Here is a 22,025-nt window from a genome sequence, read left to right on the forward strand (position 1 = left end):
TAAGTTTAATTTTTAACTGTTTCCCTTTCTAAGACTTTCGAGTACAATTTAATTTATAAAACATACATTTTAAGTATTTTCTATTTTGTAGTTTTTGTCAGTGCAAATACGTCTCAAGTGGTCAGAATAAAGGAAATAAAAAGCCTGAAACTGATGTGAGTAAATCTACAGAGTAGGGTAAAAAATCTATTTAAAATATAAAGAGAACAAAGAATGGTTGATAATAATAATCAAAGAAAGCCGGGGCTCTCCGGCATACTCTCCGGCATACTCCCGACATACTCTCCGGCATACTCTCCGGCATACTCTCCGGCATACTCTCCGCCTTTACTCCGCCTCATATAACTGGTTAATCCTCTGCCTTTCGGTTTAAGCCCAGGCAAATCCTATTTCCTCCTTGCTCGTGGTTCAAGCCTATTTAGCTCACGCCTATTGGCTTGAATTTGAACTAGAATTTTGTGTCAACGGTGGTTTTGGTTTTCCACACGTTCAAACATGCATTAAAAACATGTTTTCTGGGTTGGCATTTTTCAAATATCTTTACACGTTATACACGAGGCGACTTATCATCTGCCCCACTGATATCGTTGACTACAGTTTATTTACAAGTAAGCTTCTCTTTATGCTTACAATATGCATATTAAACCTTTGAGCCAGGTTTTTAAATTTTTTTTGCTCCGAGTTTTAGAATTTTTGTTCATTTTGTAAGCCGTAGACAGACTTACAAATCAAATAGTAAAATAAATTCTTGTAATTTTCAGAGTCAATCAAAATAAAAAGATTAAATTGCACATCGAGAAATTAATAGCAAGCTTAATTTTATTGCAATCAATGTCGACATTTCTAAAACTAGCTGTTACTGCTGTTTCCTGTAATAGAAATATCAAAGTAAAATTCGAAAATTAAGATTTTTTTGTCCTAGTTTTACCTGTCCTCAATGATGCACGGCCTGTTAAGGAGAGGACCGCTAGTCTGGGTAAGATTAGGACATGAACCCAGAGGACCATAACTGCGTCCTGTTTTAGCATCCTGTCCTCTTAAGCTTGCAACAACCTAAATATTACAGATTTTATTCCGATGTCCAAAATTTGTTTTTTGTTTAATTCTGTCTGCACGTTTTTATTTTAAAATCTAAAATTGAAAACAAAAAATGTATTACAACTATAAAGTTTGTTAATGTCTGAACATTTTTATAGATATTTAAATGAACAAATATCCAACTTTTTTCTACTCAAAAAATCAATGATTTTTTAATGGCAAGGATTCATTTACGTAATTTTGTAATTATAAACTTTTCATGTCTTTAAAAAAGGCCATTTAATCATTAGAAATAGGGGTTAAAAGTAGAGTACAGTGCGTTTTTTGGTTGTATTTAAAACATTGCAGAATTTGTTTATTCGTATCTTTCAACCCGAATAGTATTTGCAAGAAAAGATGTTAACCCTATCTCTGCTGGGGTACTTGAAAACCAGGATGTGCACCCCCCCCCCCAGCAGGAATAGGGTTAAGTTAATCGAACCAAAATTACTTCTTCTAAACTTTATTATTTAGTTTGCATATCCTTGGTCGCGAACATTTTCAAAGAATTATGCAAAATAATGCATTTTTAAAATATTTGAAATGTATTTTATGAGCTAGGCTTTGTAGGGTTTATTATTTATCTTTTTGATATTTTTTCAACCAGTAGTTTCTTCATAAAGATCTTTATATATTTTTGTAAATTGCAGTATTTGGTTATAGTTTTACATTAATATATGAAATTTCAATTAAAAAGATAAATTAATACCACATTTCCATAACAATTGATGCCTCTGAAAATGTAAAACTATGTTCATGTTTACACAGTAGATTTGTAGCACATTTACAATTTTCACATAAGTTTAATTTTTAACTGTTTCTGGTCATAAAGCTTTATTTGTTTTAATCTCACGTGGTATTGATAATCAGACTAAGTTGATAATAATTGGAAAATCTGCAGATGTATTAGAAGGGGTAAGATAGTTTAAAAACTGAATATTTTGTATAGCCAGTGTTCTGTATAAAATATTAAGATATAGTTTAAAAACTGAATATTTTGTATAGCCAGTGTTCTGTATAAAATCTTAAGAGATAGTTTAAAAACTGAATATTGTATAAAATTTTAAGATATAGTTTAAAAACTGAATATTTTGTATAGCCAGTGTTCTGTATAAAATTTTAAGATATAGTTTAAAACTGAATATTTTTAATAGCCAAAAGTTCATTCTTGTCGGATTTGGGTGTATATATTTTGTTCGGTTTCTCAGAAGAGAAAGGATTTATACGTTTTACTAAAGTTAGTAATTGGTATTTTTGCAGAAAATCTGACTTAACTATAGCGAACTTTACTCTAAACAAGATTATTCCGATAAATTTATATTTGTTTATCATGTCAGAACTGGGAATTCAGACTGATTGCTGGTATCTTCAAATGTCAAATCATGGTTTCTATATTTATCCCGATAAACGTCATGAAATATTTCATGATAATACTGGAACCTTGTGAATAGAAAACAACTAAATATTTAAAAAAGTTGTAGAATTGTCTTCAATGAAGGCCTTGAAATAGATAAACACGATACATGATAATACATTAATTATTATTTTTGCTTTCTTTATAACTTAAAGTAACAATCGACGATTTCTTCCAGAGTAGAAGGTTAAACATGGACATTGGACATCATCAGACATTCCACTCTTTTAATTAAACCATCACATAAAACTATGTCTACAATCCCAATAAAGCCTTTAAAGAAAATTCCTTTGGAAAATACAAAATAGAATTATTAAATTGAATTATTGTAATACAAATCTTATTGTACAATCAACCCAAATCCAATATTTTGTTGGCAAAGCTTCAGTACTATTACTTTTGCAGATGAAAGAAGGAATTGGTATCAATGATTAAGAGTACTAACACACTGATATAGACAAAGAAAATCATAAAATAAAAATATTGTTTTTGTTTATACATTTTTCTAACAAAAGATTGTAATAAGATATTTTAGTCTCTAATTCCTATTATAAAGTGATATAGGAACCTTACCAATGCTATTAATTCTCCTACAATACCATAAATACTAAAAACAGAGACTTTTTCCAATACATAAATACTTAAACACTTAACAATACTTACACACTGAATATAGACTTAAACAGTGTTTACAATACATACAATATGTACAGACTTAAACAGTGTTTACAATATATACAAACTTAAACAGTGTTTACAATATAAACAGACTTAAACAGTGTTTACAATATATACAGACTTAAACAGTGTTTACAATATATACAGACTTAAACAGTGTTTACAATATATACAGACTTAAACAGTGTTTAAAATATATACAGACTTAAACAGTGTTTACAATATATACAGACGTAAACAGTGTTTACAATATATACAGACTTAAACATGGTTTACAATGTATACAGACTTAAACAGGGTTTACAATATATAAGACTTAAACAGTGTTTACAATAAAGAAGACTTAAACAGGGTTTACAATATAGACAGACTTAAACAGGGTTTACAATATATAAGACTTAAACAGGGTTTAAAATGTATACACATTTGAACAGGGTTTACAATATATACAGACTTAAACAGTGTTTACAATATATACAGACTTAAACAGTCTATAAATACATACAGGGTTAAATAGGGTTTCCAATGATTTGTAATTAAATAACTCCACCTGGTTTAATGGACCATGTTTAGGTTTGGGCAAAAAATCCTCCGTATTTCCATTATTTCCCTCGAATTCGCCACCAATCCTGGGTCCCTGTGCATCCTGCAATGAGTAAAATGGTTTTAAAAACAATTGAAGGTTTAAATGTGTTAATGAGCACTGTTAGAATAAATAAAGAATGACAGAAAAAATATGGGCAATTTAAAATGTTTTTTTTCTGCATTCATGAAGAAATTTGAAATTGTAACAGTGTTCTCCGAGCACTGAATTATAACCAGAGCTGAAAACTTTAGAATGGTGGATATCAGGATTAATGCTTAATCAACTCCTTTTCATAATATCCAGATTAAATATGGCTTGTTTTCCTTATGAATTTAATCTCCAGAAAAGTCAACAGACCAGGTTTAAGGATATCTCATTCTAAAGTTTTCAGCTCAGATAAATATGCGTGATATATATTTATCCCGATGTCGTTAACCTTGTTTCAACTGAACAGCGTATATTTAATACTTTAGAATATACTAAGAAGAAAGGAACTAGAGAATTTAAATAACTTTTCCTTAAAAGTTAGCCCAGAACTGAAAATTGTGAATTTTCTTATTACAATTTTGCCAATTTTCTGTGATTCCGTGATTCAATCTTAATAAAATTTTAGATTTAGAGAGACATAATATGAATGCACATTTTAGCTTTTCTGAACTTTTGATTTTGAGAGAAAAAAGATTCACGGATTTTCTTTTGGACCATTGGAGTACCAAAAAAAATTACAAATTTTCAAAAAATATTGAAAAAAAACACCATACAGGAGAGTTGCACAAAAAAGGTACAAAGGTACAATTTTGCACCAGGCGCCGCAAATCTCACTTTTTTTGACTCACCCTGTAGTTATATGTTCGAGTAGTTTATATAGGTGTATACTGTTTATATATTCGATATACGTACAAAATAATATGATTATAGTTCGAGTAGTTTATATAGGTGTATAGTGTTTATATATTCGATATACGAACAAAATAATATGATTATAGTTCGAGTAGTTTATATAGGTGTATACTGTTTATATATTCGATATACGAACAAAATAATATATGTAGTTATATGTTCGAGTAGTTTATATGCGTGTATTCTGTTCATATATTCGATATACGAACAAAATAATATAATTATAGTTCGAGTAGTTTATATAGGTGTATACTGTTTATATATTCGATATACGAACAAAATAACATATGTAGTTATATGTTCGAGTAAATACCAAAATATAGAAAATAATCAATAAAAACTAATAATTTGTTGATATACGATTAGATTAGTTCGAATATACAATCAGAGTTTCCAAAATTTTGTCAGCCAAAAAAAATTGGAACGAAAGTGAATATATGTATTTAATTTTTTTTGCCGAAATAAACATATATACTCCCTGCCTACCCCGGACTAATTAATTATGCTTAATTATGCTTAATTAGCTTAGTGTTCCTAATTAAACTTGGTATTCCTTTATCACAAAGGGTTGTATAATAAAATTATATACATTGCATCATTAACTACAGAAATTAATGTTAAAAACTAATCACTTGCAGACAAATTCTAATTTTCTAATTATTATATATATCTTTGCAAACTGGCGCCGGAGAACTTTCATATTTCAAACCAAGAATTTTACAATAGGTTAAAGTTTGAAAAGTCAACGGTTTACGCCATCAGATTACAAAGTTATGAAGAAATAAAAGTTAGATTTTACGATAAGTGTCTAGAGTTTCTTTTATTTAAAGAAATGTTTTACGTTGATTCCCTTTAAATTTTTTTCTGAACAAGTGCTTGATCTTGTATCACAAGCATAGAGAGAAGCTTACTTGTAAATAGACCCAGGAGACTTTAATACCGGCAACAATGGGACGATGGGACGATGATGATGTTAGAAGAATTAGAAATTAAGTTAGTATTTAGTAGGAAAAACATTACTTTTTTGGGCCGAGCTGTTGTTCTTAGAAACTTATCCCTTCCGATTATATAGGGATACATTCTTTATAGAACAACAGTTTGAGCATATTATTGACCTCTAACTCTGCTAAACTTGTTCACACTACCTCTAACTAAAGTCAAGCTTTAATTTCAAATGTTTTCAATAAAAAGTGGGAACTTCCCCCCCCCCCCCTCCTCCTGTTTTTGAGACTCTGTTTTTAAATACAACCTAGACCTGGTTGTGGAGACTGTCTTCCATGAAAATTACATATCAGTCGAAAAATGAGGGCTCAGCGTTAAACAACCTGTCGCCCCCCCCCCCCCATCTCGCCTATGTCAAAGTAGCAAAAAAATTCCGCTCCAGAACCAGTTTGTGTGCCAAAGAGAACTGAGGCCATTTTGAACATTTAATGAAGAAATCTTAATATTTTTTTTTGCTATATACGAAACGTCCATATGTTTAGACAACCTTAATTGTTTAATAAATGTAATCCAAAATGATTTAACCTGTGCTGTACTAGAATCATAATTTACACAATTAAAAAAAACACCCTGTATAATTCTGATGCTAGAGCCAGAGATAAGAGAGTTACAGAGATGATATCGATTAACACCTATATGATGCGATATTTTCCTTAGCATGTTCTATTGTGTACAAGTACTGTACACGACTAATCAGGAGACATCTGTATTCAGGGATATTGAAGGATCCTTTGAATAGGAAATGCAAGATCTTAAAAAATAGACAATATTCATAAACGTTATGTTTTATGTTTAAAATTGGAGTATTTCTTTAAAAGTTGTAAAACTTAACCCCTGAATGCAACAAATGGCCGTGAGATGTCAGTAAAAAAACATTACATGGAACCGTAGCATGGCGTGCCGGGACACTATAGGCCTGCTCAGCCTATCCATGTAGAGGGTATGAGCAGTCTGTGTAGTCTGTGGCTCGAACATAATTGCAAAGGAATATGATAAATACATTTCTCTCAGCTCACTCAATCAAATGTAAGCCAATTATACATACATGTGTTAGGATATATATACATGCAATACTAATATATAGTTATTTGAAATGTGTAGGGGGAGGGGGCCGGGGGGGGGGTTATGTTTGAAAATTTAAAGAAACATTTACTTATTAAGAATCAAGGGGGCGTCTGACGTTTTTGAGAGAAACCTTGCAGAAGAATCAAATTAGATATTTTTTCTTTAAAATTGTTCACCTGGTCATTGTATAGGGGTCCATTACTACACTCACTCTCTGTAGGAGAACATATTAGATTGTTTTCGTCCTGATACAAATCCATTCAAATTCAATCAAATTCAATTAATTTTATAATTGACTAACAGTGAGGTCCATAAATCTGTGGAATGGGAAGATAAAATTTAAGTAATATGATATATTTTTAATGTTTAAACAAAGAGAATAAAAACCAACTTGTAAAGTGGAGAGGGTCTGTGTACAATTGTACAAATTAATTTACGGAAACCCGGAGATATTAAATAGAATTGTCCTCTGAAACATATCTTATTAAAATCATTTTTTTTCTATTTTTCAATTCTCGGACACAATTAACATAGATTGACACTTTTAATGAATTTCCTCCATTTTTCTTCCGACTACAGGAGACCTAGCTCCCAGCAAACTAAATAGAAATTATGCAAATAAAATTAAGTGAATTATATTTTTCTTCAGCTTTTGTGTTTACTTTCGATTTTCGTTCGAATTTTTTTTTCACACATTTTAAAATCGAATTTATTTCGAATTTTGAAATTAACGCCAAATCAGTTCATATTATTTTTAAAAATATTGATTGTACATAAATTGTGCATTTACAACAAGAAATATAAAACTGTGCAGAATAAATGTCGTCTGTGTCCTTTCATTTAAAAAATCGTCAAAATATTTGCAATTTTGCAAAGGATGTTTATCTAAAATCTTAAAACTTAAAGAAAAACTAAGACAGACGAGAGTTCCACTGTTTTCTGGTTCTCACTGCATTAATATTGAAAAGTGAATATAAAAATGAATGAAAGTATTTCATGAATAAAGCAAGATTTTGGCAAACTTTGGTTTTCAGATTTTCGCAAAAAACTGCGGGTAAAAACTTGGCACAAGGTTTTCACATCCTTTCCTCAAACAACAAAGAATATTTTAGTCAGGAATATTATCTTTACTGTACAGTGAGATGCAATGAGAATCAGAAAACTGTGTAAATGTCGTCTTTGTTCATTCTTGTGGTACATTGCAACAGTTGTAACTGTTGAGGGCAATTCTCCAAGAAATATTTCAGTTTCAAATTATGAATCATAAATCTTTTATACAATATTATGACTGAAATAATATCTAAGACGAGAAAACTTGACTATTTATTGGTTCTAACGGACGGAAAAATTGAAATTAACCCTTGAATTGACAAAAAGTTTACCTTGATTAACTATTTTATATTCAGTTATGAAATCTTAAAGAACCTACCTTTTTTTGAACTTCATCCTGTGAAAGCAATTTAAATAATATTGATTATTAATTTGTTCAAAAGGACTGCAAAAGAAAAATGACTGATTATAGAGCATTTTAAGTGTAGATCGAGACCTATAAAGTTCTATCTGATGTTCCTATCTCGATAAATTTATATGAAACAGTGTCAAAATTATACCAAAACTCATATATTTGAGATTTAGTATCAGATACTAAGTTTTAAACATATCATATTCAGCAAATGCGCAACCAATCTGAAAACTACGATTTCCCAGAGAAGCCTGAAAAACTCAGGTTTAATCCTTTTATAATTTGAATTAATAATTTTTCATTTTTAATAGATAAAAATTGATAATATTAAGCGCTTTTGATTGCTGCTAATTGAGAAAATTGTTAAAAACTACTCATACCGAAGAACGTAGTGTCCAAATTCAACTTGGATCGTAAAAAATGAATTTAATTCCAAACAAATTATTCAGATATTACACCATCGATAATTTTTCGACGCATTCTTATATAATTGATATTTCATAATATCTTTTATTTTTTATAGTCTGATAATTACTTTTGAAAACATTTATTCCTCTTTCGAGGATTTTTGCTGATGAAGACGACATTTTCATATTTTTCATATGTTTGAACATCCAGCGCCAGCGAAATATTATTTTAAAAAAAATCAAAAATGTTATGAAATATTTATATATTTAAATATATAAACGAATGCATCGAAAAAAAAATCGATGACTATTGTTTGCAATATCTGAATTATTTGTTTGGAATTAAACTGATTATTCTACGATCCGAGTTGAATGTTGCAACTTTCTGAATTTGTATTGACTCTACGTTCTTCAGCATGAGTCGTTTTTAATAATGTTTCTTTTTATAGACGCTACAATATAGAAATAAGATTAGAAGCGATCAAAAGCGCTTTTTTTCGCCATAAGCCTGTACCCCCTTTCATTTTTCGCGAACACTCCCTTTTAAACGTATTTTTTAAAATTATTCATAAATAAACAAGATGACTGAACTTTAAACGACCTTCGTGTGAAATGTTTAACAAACACTCTAATGCAAATTTATTCTTAAACTTGAACAGTTAAAGATGGAAAATGACATAATTTCTAAAGGAAATGTTTTCATCAACACACATTACACTTCCACTTAATTCCATAATATTGCTACACATAACATGGCAAAATTGGAATAGGGTTGAGCTACAGCGATGAGCGGCGAAAAAAAGAAAATTTTGAGAATTCATATAAGCATTAAATTGCTGAATTATATGGGTTGTGTTCGTGGACATTTCGTGAAATTGTAAAAATTTGTGAAAATGTTTCTCAAAACTTAAACAAATTATTAATGTCTCGGTTTGCTTTCTCAATGATTTCTGAATACTTTCTATTTCAGTATATAACACTGTCTAAGTTATTTTCATATTGGTTTGCAATTTACAAATGCCAGTTTGCATTTATTTATAGATTCAGTCTCAACGCCTTGGGCTTTGATGTTACCACTCTAACTAACGTATGCTTTTCTGTAGCCATTTACATGTACAGTTAATCCCAGTAAAGCACTTGTTGTTGGCTTTGGTTTTTAAAAACTAATTTGCAAAATTCTTATCGATTTTTGATTGAGAGGTTGCAATCTTTAAATCACAGTGCACGGGAGATGGCTAACATTGAATTAATATTAACCGTCACATTATAGTAAATTCAACGTAAAATTGAAATCTTTCATGTTTTCCAAAATAACTCCTTTTATTGAAGAGATATTGAGAAGAACAAAAATGTTTTGAATAATTTTTTATATATAACCGGAGCAGAGGTTTAAATTTAAGCCGCGGCTTAAACTTGGTTGGTTCCACTTAAAATTGTATCAAATGTTTCAAGATTTAAGCCGGCGCTAAATTTAAACCGGGTTTTGGCGGATTTTGGCGGATTTAAACGCGGCTCAAATTCTTTAAATTCCGTCTCAGATATATATAACCGGATATATATAACCGGATGAATTTGACTTTTTCATAAAAAAAAACTAGAGGAGTTGGGAGGTCTCAAAGTCGTAAAACGAAAACTAGAGGAGCTGGGAGGTCTCAAGTCGTAAAACAAAAACTAGAGGAGCTGGGAGGTCTCAAAGTCGTAAAACAAAAACTAGATAAGCTTGAAGGTCTCAAAGTCGTAAAACCAAAACTAGATAAGCTGAAAAGTCTCAAAGTCGTACAAGAGATGTCGCATAAATTTGACCTTCTCCATCTGTCTAAAGTTTGCATTGATGAAAAATGAAGTACACAAATTGTTATTTTGGCCTAGTATTTTGAAGAAAGAACTGTTTGTGTATTTTAATTCCAAAAATGAAATATATTGGGTATATTCAATTAGAAAATAGATAACTTGACCTGTAAATAAGTTTTATTTAATAAAAAAGACGCACAATTTTTTAAAAAAATTTATCCTTGCTTGAGAAAGTTCAAGTTTTAGGTTCTTATCTTCTTAAAGTGTCAACAAAATGTACATTTTTAAAATAACTTTAAAGCTCTGTATTTTTTTAGTGTGGGGGGGGGGGGGAATTGTCTAATTTAACTACAAAAAAAACCCTTTATTTTGGACTAAACGGCCTGGGCCCCTTGCAATGATTAGATTTTTATATTCCCATTAATTGACAATATTACCAGTGACCCCCCCCCCTGGTGGATTCCTGAAAAGTCAACAAAACAGATAGATTTTTTTTCTATTAAGATTAATGCTAAAGTGCATAAGTTCAATAAACTATTAATGCAAAAATAAACTTTTACTTATCTTATCAAGTAACCTAAAGGGACTGTTCACTTTAATTCAAGGGATTCTCGATTGAAAAGGTTTATAGAGATATATTTTTTATCTGAAAAGGAATTGAGTCTTTGCCACATACTCAAGATTTATAATCTTTATTGCTTTGCAGTCGAGTCTGAAGATTTTTTGATCTGACAGAATCCATAGTTTGAAATATTTTGAGTGTTTAACATTGGGTCACAAAGATATATGGATTAGAAAATAAGAGTTTGTTGTCAAGACTCAATTCCTTTATCATTTTTTTTTCGTTGAAAACAACCTACAGATTTATTTAAACCGAAACAATGAAGGACACTAAAAAAACTTATCTCAATTCTTAAACTTAAAAAAACGACGATATATCCTTCATTGTGTCTATAAATGGAGGGTCACTGATATTTACTCGGACATTCTCTTAACAAACAATTTACCCTGATATGTTTACATCATTTTTATCCATTCAAGTGGAAAGTGGAGACCCATTTTCATAAATACGCTTCCATTTTTAATATATTTCAAGTTTGGAAAATGGGGTTTTGTAGATTCCCTTATAAACATGTAATTATGGTTTTCTGATAATTATGTCTAACTCGGTGATTTTTCCAAACCTTCAGATTTTATCACTTTTCAATATTATGTTTACAATACATATAAATCATTTTTTGCGGAAAAATTTTCATTAAAATTGTCTTTTATGTAAACATTTTTCGGAGCATTGCTTTTGCACAAAAATTATTGAATATTAATTTTTCCTTAACGTTAATTTCAGAAAAATATTTTTAAGAACAATTTTATAAAAGAAACAGGTCCTATTAACAAAACCTATGAAGAAGAAATTAGAAAAATATAACTTAATTTTTTTTTTCAAAAATTGATTATAGGTCTGGGTTTCTGAAAATTGTGACGTTTGATTTATGCATTAGAAACAAAAAAGGAAGTTGGCAAAAATAGGCACGTTTTGAGATATAAAGACGACGATATATATTTTTAATTGTGTCTCAAATAAAGGTTTAAGAGTATCGGTGTGAATCTGATTGATCTATGAAACTTATAATATATATATAGTGTCCCTTGGAACATTATTTTTGAGATATTTTTTTATAGGAATAAATGATGAATTATTTTTTCCCAATTTACGTCATGAGTTGCAGTTCGTCATAAGTTGTAGTTATGGTTCATGCAAGATTCCAATTATAAGAAGAGTTTCTGTTTTATTATAAAAACTTTTTTGATGTCAAAAGAAAATGGAATAAATAATATGTTTTACGTAATAAACTCAATCAAACTCATCTTTAGTTTCAATTAAAAAGTTAAAAAGTGAAGAATGAGAAATCAAATTATTTAAATTTTAAGAAAAGTAAAGATTTCTCTAGTCTGGGACTAATTTAAAATCTTCTGAAAAGTTTATGTTAAACTTTAAAAAGCTTGAATTTCTCAAAGTTTTAAAACTTTGCACTGCACTACCTTGAATTAAAAAAACAGAAATATTTCTTTTAATTTAGATTAAGATTTAGATTGAGCATTTATAGATTCTTAAAAATAAGAATAAAAATGCAAAAAATACCCCACTGTGAGAAGTACTTAATTTTTATTTCTTTTCAATGTTTTGAATATTGAATATTTTGCTCAACTTATTCGTTTTAAATTTGATAATTTAAGACATTGATGACGTTTATCGACCTGGATTACTTAAAGGGATAGTAAGCGTAACTTCAAGTGACCCGCCAGTTAAACTGGCAATACCAGATTTACAATTAACGGTATACCCATGAAACCGTTTTTAAATAAGATATTCATTTTTGTGTTTATTTTGTGGTTTATTTTGTGGCTCCCCAAAAAAGTAATTTATGCATTTCTTACAATGGAGAAATTATCCAGATTAAATACTTTACTAGTCATAAAAACGATGCTATATTTTCCACACTTTTTATCAGATTTAACTTTTAAGGTTAACGTTGTAAATCGGGCATTGTCATCTTTGCTTGAAGGGTCACATGAATTTACGCTTACAGTTCCTTTAACTCTGGCGCATCACTTGAATTTACGCTTACAGTCTCTTTAACTCCATTGTATCATTTCATTTACGCTTACAGTCTCTTTAACTCCATTGTATCATTTCATTTACGCTTAAAGTCTCTTTAACTCCATTGTATCATTTCATTTTCACTTACACTGTGATTTAAAGGTCTCACGCGTTCAAGCAAAAATTGATGAGAATTTTGCCAATTAATTATTGAATGCCAAAGCTAACAACAAGTGCTTTTTAATGCCAAAATGTACATGTAAAGGGCTACAGAAAAGTATAAGTGAGTTAGAACGGTAAAATCTAAACCCAAGGCGTTTCGACACTTCCATTTTCGCTTACAGTCCCTTTAAATCCAGTGTATCATTTCATTTTCGCTTACAGTCCCTTTAAATCCAGTGCATAACTCCATCTACACTTATCTTCCCTGCTGGATTCTAATATAAATATTAATATACCTGAACTTTATAAGAAAATAGACGTTGTTGCTCCTGAGTACAATACACCTGTTATACTCTCATGTTCAATTAGATCTTTCTGAAAATCTATATATAAATTTGGCTTCTCTGTCTGTTTGTCTGTTTGGGTGTTTGTTTGTTTGTTTGTTTGTTTGTATCCAATAAACGTCAAAACGGCTGAACCGATCGGGCCCAATTTTTTTGTGGGACATCTAGGGACCCCAGGGAAGGTTTATGAACGATCAAAATTTCAAATATTTGTCTACATCAAAATTCGATCTTCATTAAATTTTTTAAAATTTTGAAAATCCGCGAAATTTTTTGTGANTTAATGAATAAATTTAAAAAAAGATGATCTAGAGATGCACAGTGTTCAACACATTTGATGACATTTTTTCAGGTTGCTTTTCAATTGTTTTTTTCCAGAAGCATTTTAAAACGACGCAGCTACTCCTTGTATCTTTCAACAATTCTCTTGTATCATACAACAAGTGTCCTTGTATCATTAAACAATTCTCCTTGTAACATACATTAATTCTCCTTATATCATTCAACAATTCTCCTTGTATCATACATTAATTCTCCTTATATCATTCAACAATTCTCTTTGTATCATACAGCAATTCTCCTTGTATCTTTCAACAATTCTCTTGTATCATAAAACAATGCTCCTTGTAGCAAATAACAATTCTAATTGTATCATACAAGAAATGTCCTTGCATCGAACAAAAATTCTAATTGTATCATAAAACAATTCTCCTTGTATCATACAACAATTCTAATTGTATCATAAAACAATGCTCCTTGTATCAAATAACAATTCTCCTTGTATCATACAACAAGTGTCCTTGTATCAAACAACAATTCTCCTCGTAACATATAACAATTCTCATTAAACTATAAAACAATTCTCATGAAAATAATTCTCAATGAATGATAAAACAATTCTAACTGAATAATACCATAATTCTTATTTATTTTTTGTATCTCAGTCTTAAAACCCCATTTTCTCATAAAAACACTTGCTAAAAAGATAGACATATCAAAGGTTAAAAAATAATCCAGTTTTAAGTTACACAAAGCTCTTTGTATATTTACTAATTATGACTTTTCAATCATGAACATTTCTCTTCAAGACTTAAAAACCCTGAAACATATTTCATTGTCTAAAAACAACCAGCAACACAATTTCGAAGGAGTGCAGTGCTGGCGTAATTTATCTTAAACCTCAATATATAGATTAGCAAGTCCCATTTTCAAGAATGTCACTCAGAATATGGGCGGCCATTTTGATTTACGTGTACCATCCAGGGAATAGGAATAGAGGGAAAGGAAATGTACAAATACCCAAGGTACTAATGCAAGGAAAGTTAATTGTAGTTGTGTATACTCTGCGTACATATTGAAACCAGTTCTCTCTGGGCGGAATACATGCATCAGTGTTCGTCAAGTATCCGAGGAGGATTAAAGCATTTAATTTTGATAATTCACATAATAGTTTCCTATGACCAGAATATTTCTTTGATTATTTTTGTTAAAAATGGATTCCATGTCAGGCTGTGGAATCCGTCTTGTGTCTACATTACCGCCCAAAGACAGTACACTGCAGTACAAAAAATGCGTACACCTCTAAAATAACTTACCTTGCATTAGTATCTTGCAAATACCGAGTTACTTACGTACTGTATAAACCTACATTACACACCTTTGGTTCTGTAAACTTTGCACACACTCTTTTGGTACAGACACACACACATAACGTTTCCGCCCCCTGGTACCATCCTTTAAATTAACGTAATCTGCAGTACGGACACTAGAACTGTAAACATCACTAAATATTTCCAATAAAAACCTCCAGTGTATAGCTACTGTGTACAGAGTAGGTGTTGTCTACCAGTATATAGGCCTGTCAGGCAGGTAGTAATATATAGGTATACAAGTATCGTTCTATCTATCTTACTAGACATAATACTCAATATATAGGTATTTACAAGTATCTTTCTATCTATCTTACTAGACATAATACTCAATATATAGGTATATAAGTATCTTTCTATCTATCTTACTAGACATAATACTCAATATATAGGTATATACAAGTATCTTTCTATCTATCTTACTAGACATAATACTCAATATATAGGTATATACAAGAATCTTTCTATCTATCTTACTAGATATAATACTCAATATATAGGTATACAAGAATCTTTCTATCTATCTTACTAGATACAATACTCAATATATAGGTATACAAGTATCTTTCTATCTATCTTACTAGATATAATACTCAATATATAGGTATATACAAGAATCTTTCTATCTATCTTACTAGATATAATACTCAATATATAGGTATACAAGTATCTTTCTATCTATCTTACAAGACATAATACTCAATATATAGGTATATACAAGTATCTTTCTATCTTTATTACTAGATACAATACTCAATATATTGGTATACAAGAATCTTTCTATCTATCTTACTAGATATAATATTCAATAAATAGGTATACATGAATCTTTCTATCTATCTTACTAGATATAATACTCAATATATAGGTATACAAGTATCTTTCTATCTATCTTACTAATAATACTCAATATATAGGTATACAAGTATCTTTCTATCTATCTTACTAGATATAATACTCAATATATAGGTATACAAGTATCTTTCTATCTATCTTACTAGACATAATTCTCAATATATAGGTATATACAAATGTTTTTCTATCTATCTATGCTACTATACTTATAAATACCCAATATATGTATAGGTATACGTACAAGTATCTTTCTATCTACCTTATTAAACATAAATACTTAATATATATCTATCTATCTAATCTATCTTATTTAACATAAATTCTCAATATATACGTTTGCAAATATGTATCTATTTGTTATATTTAACATAAATAAACATATGAATGAAATGAATATCTGTAAACCTAAATTACGTTGGTTGTACATAATTAATTATCTACGTTTGTAAATAACTACGTAAAATCCATATCATGATTCATCTTAACTGCGGTGTAAATAACCAAAGTGAAAAAATACTAAAGTGGAACAGACCAAGGCAACGACGACTGGTTGGGCCAAAAGGTTTTATTTGGTTTGGAAAAAAATTGCACGAGAAGATTTTATTCGGAAAGTAAAGACTAGAAAAAATAGACTTTTTTATGACAATTATCAAATAAGATTAAATGAAATATTGCTTCTGAAGCAATGAACTTTAAAATGTAATTTACCTAAATTCTTTCGTAAAGTAAAAAATTTTACTGTTCCTGATAATCAACACAAAAAGAACAAATAAATTTATAATTGGATAAGATAAAAACTAAACATGTTTAAGTTAGTTTAAGTATTTATTCATACATTTTTCTCACGTTGATTTTAGATAGTAATTGTAAAAACTGATGTTTAAATTTTGATTTAAATGAAAGTATTTGAATAAATAAAAATAATTTGTCTGGGGTTAATGAATAAATTTAAAAAAAGATGATCTAGAGATGCACAGTGTTCAACACATTTGATGACATTTTTTTAGAGCGGACCGTCTTTTCAGAGTCACCCCCCCCCCCTCCTTATTGTAAACATCGGTACAGTACAAGTCCCGGGCCGACTTTTAATCAGCTGAAGCAAGCTGTACAAATTCCAAAGATAATATATATATATATATATTATCTTTGACAAATTCAGACCACATAAGGCAAAACTGGACGGTACGCCAAATGAATGATCCGTTTCTAGTGAAATTTAGGTGACCAGGTCTCCAACTATACTTTTTGGCAGACCTGGATGAAAAAAACTTGATGTTAGTTTATAATTAAAAGGAGTATTGATGGAAAATCCATAATAACAAAAATAACAATAATTTGATCTGTTCCCATTAGAATATTTATCAACTGTAGACGTAGTTATATAATGGTAAATAATGAGTGGAATGTTGTATCCACAAGGTAACCTATTGAACTTATGTTTTATCAAAGATGTGGCGAATGATTTTTAAGCGCTATCTCATTGAAAAACGTATCACTCTGAGTCTGGCGAAATAATTAAAATAAACCTATTCCCATGGCTTCTTCTATATATTATATACTTTGCGCGTCTGCCAGTTTGTTTGTTTGTCCATTTAGGGGGGTCAGCAATATTGAGTTTGCTATAAACCTCTTATTCAACTCAAATAAGGCTTGGTCGCATAAGCAATTTTTTATTAAAGAAGTCTCTAAGTCGTAGTAGTTCAAAAATCCGACGAAAACTGGTCGTTTCCAGTAAAACTCTTAAAATGGATATTTTAAACACAAACCAGACACTATACAAACACTTTGGTGGGCTTGCGACGCCCCCAAGGCTCTGATTAATGGTCGTTAGTTTAAGATCCTTTTAAATTTCATATGATGAAAAAGATATAAACTATACTTTTTATTAGGCAATCTGTACGTCTCCTGTGTAACATTATGACCCACTCAACTTAGAATCTCAACATTAGTCTAAAAAAATTCCCGTTACTCTTCCCCAATTAAAATTTGAGGCAAATCAGGGTTTCTAAGTTATACTCGAACAAACAAACGGACAAACAGAGATTACAACTTTATATATATGGATATTGTCAATGTATATATATATATATATCTCATGCAGTAAAGAAGATAAAGACTAAATATCTGCATTGAATTAACATTAAGAATATCCAATACGAAGAGATATTTAGAAGAAAAACTATTACTATCAGAGAATGGAAGATTTTTAAACCAACGGAAAATTTCGTCAATCTACGAAAAACGAACACAAACTCAGACATAAAATTCTGATATATTTTGATCCATTTTAAAGTCCTTAATTTCTTTTAAAGTTATTTCTAAATAGATTGAGTTTAAAGATTTTGGCTCCCTTGAGAGTTTTAGTTCAATATTTCCTTAATATTACAAGCACATTTGAGGAAGGATCAAGAAAAATATCAAAAAAAAAAATTTAAAATTAAAGTAAATCAGCAAGAAAAAAGAAAAGAAGTAGATTTTTCAATGTTAGACTGTTAAAAACCTCGAATATTCTGATCGAAAGCATTTTAAAAATTACGATCATTTTGTTCTAACTCATGAACAGAAAGTTAAGGATATATCACAAAATTTTACAGCCCAAGCATTCTGTTCGTAATCTATATTTATTTATATTAATATATATCTATTTATTTCTATGGTGACCGGGCTAAATTTTAAAAAATTCAAAACAAAATTAAAAGAGGAGGGAAAAGAAGTTAAGAAAATATAAGAAAAGTTACAATAGACTGGTATGGCAGTGCCAAGAAGTTTATTAAAGTTTGAAACTGTGAATCCATACTAATTTGGTACTTCATGTTCTTTCTACTTTTGACATTTTAGAATTGGTCGGAATTCATCTTTGAGTTCCTACAACACAGAAAACTTTTTTTCTTATTAACAAGAATTTTGGGAATAATTATCAATGTAAATGTACATTTGTCTATTGTTTGTTTGTGTATATTTTTTGTTGTTTGTTAGTGTACATTTGTATATTGTTTGTTGGTGTGCATTTGTATATTGTTTTTTTTGGTGTACACTTGTCTCTTGTTTGTTGGTGTACATTTGTATATTGTTTGTTGGTGTACATTTGTATATTGTTTGTTGGTGTACATTTGTATATTGTTTGTTGGTGTACATTTGTATATTGTTTGTTGGTGTATATTTGTATCTTTTGTTGGTGTACATTTGTATAATGTTTGTTGGTGTACATTTGTATATTGTTTGTTGGTGTAAATTTGTATATTGTTTTTTGGTGTACATTTGTATATTGTTTGTTGGTGTACATTTGTATAATGTTTGTTGGTGTACATTTGTATATTGTTTGTTGGTGTAAATTTGTATATTGTTTTTTGGTGTACTTTTGTATATTGTTTGTTGGTGTACATTTGTATAATGTTTGTTGGTGTACATTTGTATATTGTTTTTTTTTGTGTACATTTGTCTATCATTTGTTGTTGTATACATTTTTTTTTTTTGAAGTACATATTTGTCTGTTGTTGGTGTATACATGTGTCTATGTTTTGCTGGTGTACATATGTTTGTTGTTTGTTTGTGTATACATTTGTATATTGTATTTGAAGTACATATGTATCTTTTGTTTGTTGGTGCACATTTGTTTGTTGTTCGTTGGTGTATTTATACATTTGTTTATAGTTTTCTGAAGTACATAGTTGTCAGTTGATGGTTGGTACACATTTGTTTGTTGTTGGTGTTCGTTTGTCTATTGTTTTTTGATGTATATTTGTTTGTTGTTTGTTGGTGTATATTTGTTTATTGGTGTATACTTATATTTTGTTTGTTTTTGTACATTTGTTTGTTAATTTAGAGAGATTTCTATGCATATACTGTAAATTATAACTGGACCGGCAGATATTGTTGAAAATCCGTGTTTGTCTTTATCATATATTTTTCTTTGTTATTTAAATTTGCATTCAATATCATCCGATAACAATTAATAAACTAAGATGTATACTGCATTGTACTTTTGTACAATGATATTTTCTTACTGAAAATTGTTCTGTAAAAAAAATCCTACTTAAAAATACAGTATTCACTTGTTTCTGTAAACCATAAATGCCCCTGACTGAAATGAAGGAGAAACTAGGTCATGAACTGAATAAATATATGCAGTGGCCTGCTAAATAATGCAAACAATTTGCATTTAAATTTTCATAATATGCTAAAGTATCAATATTTCTAGATATTATTCGAAAACGCTAAGAATTGATCATCTTCAGGAAAAAGTAAAAATAATATTTCATTTTCTGATAATTAGCAAAATTTTCCGGTTCAAAATTTTTTATTTTGAGCATGGAATTTCTTTTATTTTTCTCAAATGATTGATTCTCTTGTTCTGGAAACTTGTTAAAAAAGCAGAAGATTTGGTTAAGATTAAAAGGAATTGAGTTTTTGTCACAAACTCTGATTTTCTTATCCTTATATCTTTGCATTTCAATGTCAGAGACCTTAGATATTTCAAGCTATGAATCATTTTAGATAAAAAAATGATCGTTAGAAATATCTAAGGCTTACATCATCAGGTTGCAAAGATATAGCAATTGTAAAATCCGAATTTGTAGTAAAAACTCAATTTTACTAGTCTTCTTCAATAATCCAGGAATTATCCCAAAAAATAATTATTATTGTTAAAGAAAATTGATATATTATGGTTCAATAACATGCAGTATTTTGAATTTATTCAAGCACATTTTTGAAGAAGTTGATTGTTAAAAAATTGAGATATGAATAACAAAAAACTAAAGAATATTCGAAAACGTACTTTGATTGACATTTTTTTTACTATACTATATTTGTACAGTGTACAACTGCACATTTTTCACTTTAAAAAAACTTTAAATTCATGATGTGATATTGCTATCCTGCAGTGCAGGTCGGGAATTGGGGAGGAAAGCCAATTTAGTATCTAAACCATTCTTTGTTATATTCATAGATTAACACCAATCAAGACTGAACACTAGATGTCGTCTTTTCAAGATCAGGGGTTTTTCTTTCACAATAACCCTGAGACAGAAGCCCAAATGAGTTACGCACATGCCGCAGTGACTTAAAATATAGAGAGAGAGCCTCAAAAGTGTTTACTTTATAGACATATTTTTTTGTTGTTTAGAAAATAAAAAAACCCAGTTTATTTACAACAAAGGTTAAACTATTTTGGTTCAAATGTATGTTGAATGATATTACACATTAGCTGAAATAGCCAAATGACATTTTTTAAACATTAAAAATATTTGTTCCAAAAAGATACAGAGCAAAAATTGAAAAAGGTCATCTTTATAAATATCTAGACGCCAATATTTTGTTAACACAATTATAGAATCCACTTTTTCCTGCGTTGGAATTTCACTTAAACCATTTGACGGCCCATTTTTTTAAAATAATCTTTTTTTTTCTTTTTTAACATTTTTTACTATCGATTTTGATGAATATTATTTCGTTAGAAACCCCCAATAACTTTATTTATGGAGGTTTAGGTTCAGTTCTAATCTAAATATCTAATTTATTGGAGTATATTTCTACAAACCATTAATATTTATGAATATGCAATATTTTAATTACTTCAACTATTTTCAGAGAAACTCCACTTTGTTACAAGGAGACCCTGTTCCCTTACTCCACTAATGGTTTGATGAAAACTGAAGAAAACTAAACCTCGAGGAGGAGGAGGTTCAACTCACAATGCAGCTTTATGCAACACACACTCGTCTAATTCAACTTCAGCTCCGACATTATGAACTTCATGCAACCCTGCTGACTAATGAACTTCAGGTCACCCGGGCAAATGAAATTCAGGTCAACCTGACTAATAACTTTATGTCGCCCTGAGTAATGAACTTCATGTCGCCCTGACTACTAAACTTCATGTCATCCTGAATAATGAACTTCATGTCACCCTGAAGTATAAACTTTATATCACCTGACTAATGAACTTTTTCTTACCCTGTCCAATGAACTTCATGTCACCCTGACTACTGAACTTCATGTCACCCTGACTAATGAACTTCATGTCACCCTGACT

General features: G+C 29.7%; 1 protein-coding gene across 3 annotated transcripts; it reads right to left on the reverse strand.

The window, feature by feature from the left end:
- Window positions 1–903: 903 nt before the first annotated feature.
- Window positions 904–21,585, reverse strand: LOC111702690 (uncharacterized). Of its 3 annotated transcripts, none has more exons than XM_023474456.1 (6): window positions 21,566–21,585; window positions 8,152–8,169; window positions 7,279–7,321; window positions 6,899–6,967; window positions 3,720–3,815; window positions 904–1,053 (listed from the first exon to the last, which is right to left on the reverse strand). In XM_023474456.1, exons 2-6 carry the CDS (start codon window positions 8,166–8,168, stop codon window positions 925–927), a joined length of 354 nt encoding a protein of 117 aa, XP_023330224.1. In that variant the 5' UTR covers window position 8,169; window positions 21,566–21,585; the 3' UTR covers window positions 904–924. The 3 variants fall into 3 exon arrangements, with proteins under 3 accessions (XP_023330224.1, XP_023330223.1, XP_023330225.1); XM_023474455.1 differs by lacking the exon at window positions 21,566–21,585 and adding an exon at window positions 13,440–13,520; XM_023474457.1 differs by lacking the exons at window positions 8,152–8,169; window positions 21,566–21,585 and adding an exon at window positions 13,440–13,522 and having other exon boundaries at window positions 905–1,053.
- Window positions 21,586–22,025: the final 440 nt, after the last annotated feature.

The sequence above is a fragment of the Eurytemora carolleeae genome, unplaced genomic scaffold (genome assembly GCF_000591075.1).
Source record: "Eurytemora carolleeae unplaced genomic scaffold, Eaff_2.0 scaffold7, whole genome shotgun sequence".
Lineage (NCBI taxonomy): Eukaryota > Metazoa > Arthropoda > Copepoda > Calanoida > Temoridae > Eurytemora > Eurytemora carolleeae.